The sequence below is a fragment of the Mycteria americana genome, chromosome 4 (genome assembly GCF_035582795.1).
Source record: "Mycteria americana isolate JAX WOST 10 ecotype Jacksonville Zoo and Gardens chromosome 4, USCA_MyAme_1.0, whole genome shotgun sequence".
In the NCBI taxonomy this organism is placed as follows: Eukaryota; Metazoa; Chordata; class Aves; order Ciconiiformes; family Ciconiidae; genus Mycteria; species Mycteria americana.
Genome location: NC_134368.1, coordinates 30,444,827 through 30,452,879, shown reverse-complemented (window position 1 = coordinate 30,452,879; position 8,053 = coordinate 30,444,827). Strand labels below are relative to the sequence as shown.

The 8,053-nt window shown below is 56.5% G+C and overlaps 2 protein-coding genes across 2 annotated transcripts; both read right to left on the bottom strand.

Moving 5' to 3' along the window:
- Positions 1-3,612: 3,612 nt before the first annotated feature.
- On the bottom strand, positions 3,613-5,011 carry ZAR1 (zygote arrest 1). Its single transcript, XM_075500041.1, has 4 exons — positions 4,190-5,011; positions 4,022-4,114; positions 3,850-3,924; positions 3,613-3,765 (listed from the first exon to the last, which is right to left on the bottom strand). Exons 1-4 carry the CDS (start codon positions 5,009-5,011, stop codon positions 3,622-3,624), a joined length of 1,134 nt encoding a protein of 377 aa, XP_075356156.1. The 3' UTR covers positions 3,613-3,621.
- Positions 5,012-5,259: 248 nt separating this feature from the next.
- On the bottom strand, positions 5,260-8,011 carry SLC10A4 (solute carrier family 10 member 4). The gene is made up of 3 exons (XM_075500042.1): positions 7,426-8,011; positions 6,825-7,035; positions 5,260-6,212 (listed from the first exon to the last, which is right to left on the bottom strand). Exons 1-3 carry the CDS (start codon positions 7,809-7,811, stop codon positions 5,697-5,699), a joined length of 1,113 nt encoding a protein of 370 aa, XP_075356157.1. The 5' UTR covers positions 7,812-8,011; the 3' UTR covers positions 5,260-5,696.
- Between the last annotated feature and the right edge of the window lie 42 nt (positions 8,012-8,053).

The window sequence follows — 8,053 nt, the reverse complement described above, 5'->3', positions numbered from 1 at the left end:
CTGTAACTGGTCAAGGCACATCCGTAATCACTGTATTTTTTTCCCTATCCCTGATAAAATTGAATTATTTTGATGGTTTTGTGGTACTGTAGATGGTGTTCTTAATTATTTAATAAGTATTTACTGGGGATAAGTAGTTTTACTTAGTGGCGCATTACACTTTTATTTACATCATCTTTTACCAGCTTTTTTTGTAAAAATAAAAGACATTGTATCTGTCATTTTGTGTATTTTTACAAGCTAGAGTTTAAATACTTTAGCTAAACAGACTAAACACTGACAGTAGAGGCCTGGGTGCCCTGAAATCATGCTTTTTTTTCCTTTTATGTCCTGTCAATGCAACAGCATTTTGCTAGGCATCTTCTGAAGCTGTTAAAGGATGTCATGCAACTCAAACCTGAATTTATACGTATAATTCCTTACATTATACATCTTCCTCTATTTACAATGACTAGTGGAAATTGGGACCTGCATCACACTCCATAGACAGTCTTGATAGTTCTTTAACTTCATGAAAGAACTATTTCCAAACTTCCACTGTGCGGCTTGTTCTGGTTTTAGAGAGTCCTTCCCTTTGCCCCCAGCAAGTCTCTTCACCAAGAAAGCATTACACCAATTTCAGTGTGGTTCTTTTTGCTGGTTGCTCCTATATCTGCTTCTCCAAAATTACTTGCTCTTAACTGCTGCATAAGCTGTCACCCTATGTTACCTGGTGCCAGGTCTGTGCCAAATCTATGGTAAAGCTGTCTAAAAACAAGTGAAACATCAGACATCTTCTGTAAGATGCAATGAATATAGTATTGAGCTAACAGATGCAAAAGAATCTCTTCATAAAAAAGCTGTACAAGGCAAGTTCAAGATATCTTTGAAGCATTGGCAGCACGAAGACTGTTCCTTTCTGCTTTGCATAATCACATAGGTCATGAGTAGCTTTCCTTCTTTCCGCTGAGTCTAGGAACATGATAGGCAGTGTATGCTGTCGAGGACATGACAGGGCCGTAAAGTGGAAAAGGACAGAGAACTGTACTTTGGCATCAAGCAGTAAAAGCATTGAATATATTTATGTAAGAGGAATGACATGTAGAGCTACTGCAGAACTGAGAAATGCTACAAGAGGAAGGAAAGCTTGTTTAATATGGGTGATATTAAATTCCTCCAAGCCTCAAAAACTTGCAGTAGCTGATGAAAGCAGGGCCAGCTCTTTGCTGCTACCTGCCCCTTGGAGCCTTTGTCAACTGCTTGTTTGGACTGCTTGCTGTTGAAGCACTCCATACAGTTCAGATCAGCTAAGCCTGTTCTACATCTTAGCAAACAGAAGCAACTGCTGCTTTGACTGTAGTTAGTGGGGATGACAACTCTAAGATGTACTAAGTTTAACTTTAGGCTATTACTGATCATAATTGTGTAAGAGTCACTGTATTCACCGCAAGTAATCCTCAAAGCAATGCTTGCGAGGACATCTGTATAAATAGGAAGCACTGAACTGCTCATAATGCTATGAGTTGCCATATGACTTCATACTGACATGGCACAGAGCTTAAGTTCTCAAACTCATTACCAAGGTGCACAGACTCATCACAGTCAGTCTCTCACACTGCATCCACTGGGAACAGACTACAGCTGTTAGAATGGGGGAGGCAAACAGGAAAACACATTGAAGAACATCCTTAGAGGGAAATATGTTCAGAAATAAAGACACCCCAGATCGCAAGCTGAGGCAGACTATGGGTAGATGGCTGCAGAGGGGGCCTCAAGTGTGTTCCTTCTCAGGCTGGAGACTTGCCACTGCTCGTTACTGTAACTACAGGTGAGTGCAAGGCACATGCACCTACCACAGAAAGCTGCCCGGCTGCAGTTGTAGTTTTCAAGTGGAACAGGGCAAAGATAGAACTTACTGTGAAAGTCTTTGAGTGAGCTGGTAAAGCAAAGGATATTTCCTTTTACTGTGATACAAGGGAAAACGCTTCCGGTAGAAGCGTGAAATAAAACAGTACCCCGTTCTGGGGGTGGTAGGTCTACTTGTTCCCAGAATGCCTCATGCTGCTATAATAATGAATGCAGTGAGAATAAATAAAATTACTTGGCAATAAATTGGTGCTGAGACATTAAGCCATAGTTACTGCAGCAACTTCAAGGGGCATGTTAAAATAAAGCAGGAATCTACAGCAAGATGAGATAAGCCTGCAGAATTAACACTCACTGCCCCTCTAAATGGACATTTGTTGGTACAAAGCACAATGTTGGCCTACCCTGCCATACACTAGCTTCCATTTAGAGATGCAAGACCACCTGGCACTGAAGCTGTTACACAGCATGGGCTCAGACTGGTTCTCCCTTTAGCATGGTCTCAAGTAAGCTGGCGACAGGCATAGGTAAGTTTGATATAGCCAGGATAGATCAGTCTTTCCAAATAGAAGCTACCTCAAGAGTTCTGCAAAAGGGTTTGTGTGTTACTATGCTCAGTTTCAAAATTAACAGCTTTATTAGCATTCCCAGAAAAGTATATTTGCCTCTAAGTTTACCCAACTCCTTGGCTACAGGGTAGACTAGTGGGGTATAGGTTTTACTAGCTTGTGAATCTGCTCAGATGGTCATGCTGTAGTCCCAGAGTCAGCTTGTAACACTTTCCTAAAGTGCAGTGTCCCTACAGAGGCCATTACCCCAGACAGCACCAATAGGCCTTGGAGAACATGATCTGGGAGTAACCAAGCTGGTTCTGCCATTACTACCCAACTCTAGAAGTACAATTCCTAGTTGCAAACCCAATCCCAGACAGGTGTGGGAGTTTGATCCTTCCCTGATGGCAGACAGCTAAACTAAACTCTTCATGTGTGAGCCACTAAGTGCACAGCTCTTTGTGCAGCACCTGCAGGTACAAGAGGAAACAAGGCAGACGCAGGCTCATACTTTGAGCTTTTAAAGTGTCACTTCCCTTAATAACCTCGTGGAAGTAAAGATGGGCAACTCATTTACCAAGATCAGTAACATCAGTGACTCCCTTCCTCAGCAGTTGGTCAGAACTGTCCCTCAAGGTGCATTAACCACAAGCTTTCTTTGGCTTTAGGCTACAAGACAAGAACACCAGCTTAGCTAAATGCAGACCAGCTGTACCAGCAGAAGTGACCTAGTTTTTGCATAGCATTTCTCAATCATTTTCTAGTGATGAAGAACAGGTGCAAGAGACTTTCTACATGGAATAGAAGTGTGCACAGTAAGTGAATACTGTTGGGTGGTTTGTTCATGAATGATGCTCTACTACCTACTGTGGATGTCAATTTGATGTTAACTTCAAGTGTTTGATTAGCTCAAGGGTAGCAGCAGTAACAGACATCCTTTCCCACCTGAGATTCTACAGGGTCCTCAGTCAGTTGCTGCCAAGACCATCACTAATTTAGGAAACATTTGTAGACTCTTCCCCTACACAAGTTACAGAAGTTGCAACATGGACCCTCTGAGCTGGGCACAAACCCACCCGATCATTTGAGTGTGCTTTGCAATACTTTTATTTGCATGCTTTCCTAGCTACACCTAAGTACCTTCAAACAATAACAAAAAAAAAAAATCTGCGCTGCTTGCAGTTTTCTAGAAGAGCCCTAAACAAAAACAAAAACCCCATCCCACTCAGATGATGTATTTGAAACTAAATGTGCTATCGCAGGAGAGGCGTTTCCCTTTGCATCTCCCACAGAGGTCCTGGCGATGGGGCCTCTTGGGATCCACGTGGCGCATCTTCACGGGGCAGGTGCACCTCGTCTGCTTGCAGCTCTGCGGGAGAACGCGGCGGTCGGCGGGCGCGGGCCGGGGCCGGCCCGGGGCGGAGCAGGGCAGGGCGGGCCGGGGGTCCCTTACCTGGCAGGTGATGTCCTCCACGCGGTACGGGTTGTAGGACTTCTGGCAGGTTCGGCAGAACTGCCGGAAATAGACCTGGGGGGGAGGCCGGGGTCAGCGGCGGGCGGGGGGGTCAGCGGCGGGCGGGGGGGGCCGCGCCGGGCCGGGATGAGCCGAGCCTGCCCTGCCCTACCTTGTTGGTGCCCTGGACGCACCAGACGTAGGCGCTCTCCCAGCGGATGTTGCAGTCCTTGCAGTGGTAGTAGCCGTACTTCTGCTCCAGGAACTGCCGGGGACAAGCGTTACTCGACGGGGCAGGCGCCTCCCGGGCCCCGCTCCGCTCCCCCCGGCCGCGCCTCACCTGGAAGCGCAGGCGGGTCTTGCTCGCCGCCGGCTCCCGCTTCTGGGGGGTGGCCGGCGGCTCTGCCCGCGCTGCCGCCGCCTCCTCCTGCCGGCTCTCCTCCCGCCCCGCCGCCGGCGGCTCCGGGGTCGCGGCCGGGCGCTGCCCCAGCGGCTCGGCCGGGCGCTGCCCCAGCGGCTCGGCGCCGCCGTCGGGGGGCTTCTCCCAGCTCGCCCGCACGGCGGCCGCCTCCGCCTCCCGCTGCTCCCGCAGCGCGGCCGGCTCCTCCTCGACGGCCGCCGCCGCCGTCTCCTCCTGCTGCGGCCGCCGCTCCGGCTCCGGGCCCGGCTCCTCCAGGAAGGCGGTGAGTCTGCGGGACGCCATGGGCGAGTAGACGGCGATGGTGCGGGGGAAGCGCACGGCGCGGGTGCTGGTGGTGGCGGGGCTGCCCTGCTCCTGCTCCCGCTCCTGCTCCGCCTCGCGGGGCCGCGGCCCGGCGGCGGGGCCGGGGCGGCGGCGCAGCAGCGTGCGCGGCCCGAGGGAGCACTGCACCGAGGCGTCCTGCCGTGGGTTGACCTGGACGCCCACCTCCTTGGTGTTGGCCTTGCGGAGCCGCGGCGTCAGGTTGGGGTTGACCTGGGAGAGGATGGCCTTCAGCTGCGCCCGCTGGTAGTTGTCGAAGTACTCGGCGGCCGCCGCTGCCTCCCCGTAGCCCGAGAAGTAGCCGCTGCCCCGCGGCCGCCAGCCGCCCGCCGCCCCCCCCTTGCCCTTGGGCGGCGGGTAGCGGTAGGAGTAGGGGTGGTAGGCGGCGTACAGGTAGCTCTCCATCGCCTCCTCCGCCATCGCGCCGGACCCGGGGCAGCTGCCGGGGGGGGGCGGCCTTAAATACCCCCAGGGCGGGGCTGGGCCGGGGCCGGGCTTCCCCCCGCCCCCGACGGGCGCCGGCCTCAGCGGCCCCTTCCCCTCCCGGCCTGGGTCGGGGCCTCGGGCCCCGCATCCCCTACCCCCCAGCACAGCTCCCCGGTCACCCAGACAGCGCGGCCCTTAATTGCCCCCGCGGGATTAATCAGCGGGGACACGGGTTTGTTCAGCTTTGCCATGTATTTGTGGTGAGAACAACGCGCACAATGCTTTTACAGCGGGTGGGAGGCACGGAGATATACACGCGCAAGGTGGTTCGCCCGTTCGTCTGCACTGGCACAGTGCCGCGTCGGCTTCGCCTCTGCAAAACGCTGGTCCCCTGCCTCATACCCATTCCTGCTGCACTCAGGTGGGCAGGAGCCTCCTTGCCTGAAGACGGACGGTTATTTGCATCACAGTGATACTTTTTCCTTTGTTTTTAAAATTTTTTTCATAAGTATTTTTGAGGAAACACAACTGTCACGGTAATAAACACACATCACCTTGTACAATGGGAGCGGCTGGAGAAACGATGGAGGCCGGGCAGCTCTGCTTGCGCAGCGGCAAGCGTGGTCCCAGCCTGGTGCAAGCACGACACACGTCCCCGGGTGTTGCCTCCTTATCTCGCCTAAAGCGCCGTCTGCGTCGGCTCCATCTGAATGGAGCTGTGCTCCTCTGTGATCACTGTGCCATATGAAGTATCGGCCACCTCCTCTTCCTTCAGTTTCTTGTAGGAAATATCTGTGTCTTCCTCTTCACCGAGCGTATCTTGTTTGTAGCTGCCTCTCCCATACATCTTGTATACCAGCACAAAGAGTCCCGCTTCTGCCGACTGAAAAAGCGCGTAAAGCAAGGGAAACATGTACATGCTCCCTATGAGCTCCGGGGGGAAGGTGAGTTTTAGGATGGCGGTGCAGAGCTGGACGTTTTGGCACCCTGTTTCCAAAGACACTGTTCTCCTGCAGTGTGGGGGCATTTTAAAGACGGTGGCTAAGCCATATCCCAAGGCATACCCCGCTAGAGGCATCAGCACCGCAATGGCGTAGACAGACGCAGGAATATGTGCCAACAGATCTGGGCCCAGCATGGTCCCAGTCAGGATGAACAGGATCACCAGAGTCACCAAGAGGGACCACAGGGAAATCTGGCAACAGATACAGACATTGAGAAACAACATGGGGGTTATTAGTTTAAAAGGATAATCATAGCAGGTAGAGGCTTGATAGAGTCTAAATTGCAAGCCATGGTTACGCTGCCCTTCCCGGGTTTGCTCCTGGCTCTGGATTTTGGTGGTGTTTGATCGTATCCCGAGAAAAGAAGGGGCTGAGATCACGCTCCATCATTTTGCTTCGGGGTGACTTGCTGGGAAACTAGAGAGCCAGGGCTTGTGCCTCGCTTTTCCTTTCGTAATTATGCTCATTTGTTTGCATGCTTTAAGGAAGTGCTGCCGTGCCTGCGGGTTGGTTTTGCCAGCCCTGGGTGCAGCGGGAGCAGGGAGAGAGCAGGATGCCGGGGAATGCCTCTGCTCCAGGGCCCGGGCTGCCCTCCTTTGTGTGCCGGGGGGAACCTGCCCTTCCCCTCGCTTTCCGTCTCTGTCCCACCGTTTTATTTCAAGGCTGTAAGTCCTTATATCCCAGCTAAGCAGTGGAAAATGCCTGTGTGAGGCTACCCATCGGTTCGGAGGGACCAGAAAGGTTACTGCCGTCGGACCCCGACCCCGCCGCGCCCCCGGTGCCGTCCCCGCGGCCGTGCCTACCTTAACCAGGAGGTCGGCGGCGCGGGGGTGCCGGTATCGGATGAGCACCCCCAGGCCGATGGGCAGCAGGGTGCTGCCCAGCGTCAGGCTCACCGCCCCCAGGGGCAGCAGCTGCACCAGGGTCGTGTTGATCCAGTGGCGGCTGTAGACCCAGAGGCAGAGGGGCATCAGGAAGAGGGCCAGCAGCGTGGAGGACGCCGTCATGATAATGCTGCGCCGGGGGAACCACAGAGACACCGGATCACCGCCCGGCCGGCCGGGAGGCAGCCCCGGGAAGCCGCAGCCCCCGCGGGAAGGGGGCTCTGCAGCCGGCCGGGGCGCTTCTCACGGCAAGAGCCCCCCCTTCCCCGCCCCGGCCGAGGCGCGGGCAGGCAGGCTTTTTAGGGAAGGGGGCAGGAGGCGTGTGTCGGGGTCCGTGTAAGACCCGCCCGCCCCGGGAGAGGCAGGGGAGCAGTGCCGGGGATTGCCAGCCGCGCCGTGCCCGTCCGTCCGTCCGTGCGTCCCGGCCCTACCGCCGGCAGGTGCCCAGCAAACCCTCCCGGCGTCCCGCGCCGCCGCAGCCCCCCGGCCGGCTGGGTGGGAGGGGGAGCGGGGCGCCTACCTGAGGTTCATGTCCCCGTCGACGAGCACCGACATGAGGTTGGAGAGGTTGCCGCCGGGGCAGCAGCCGCACAGCAGCACAGCCACGGCCGCCACCTCGTCCAGGGCGAAGATGAGGGCGAGGAGGAAGGCCAGCAGCGGCATGGCCACGAACTGCCCCAGCAGCGCCAGCAGCAGCCCCACGGGCCGCCGCAGCTGCTGCCCCAGCTGCCCCAGCTCCACGGCGCAGCCCAGCCCCAGCATGGTCACGCAGAGCGCCAGCCCCACCAGCACGCTCAAGCCCTGCCTGAGGGAGCGGTCCCCGAAAGCCTCGCCGTCCCCCGCCAGCGACCCGCCGTCGGGACCGGCGGCCCCCGCCGCCGCCGGCGGCTGCGCGGAGCCGGCCATGGGCTGCGCGGCCCCCGGGAGCCGCCGGCTCCCCGCCGAGCCCCGGAGGAGGGAGCGGGCGGCGGGGGGCACGTCAGTGCGGGACGCGGCGGCGGCTCGCCCCGGCGGCCCGCGGAGCCCGCATCGCGGCCCGGCGCAGCCCGGCCGGGCGCTGCCGATGTGCCGCGGCCCCTCGCCGCGCTCCGGCTGTCTGCTGCGGGCGCCGCCCGCGCCGCCCCGGGCCCACGCGGGGCCACCCCCGG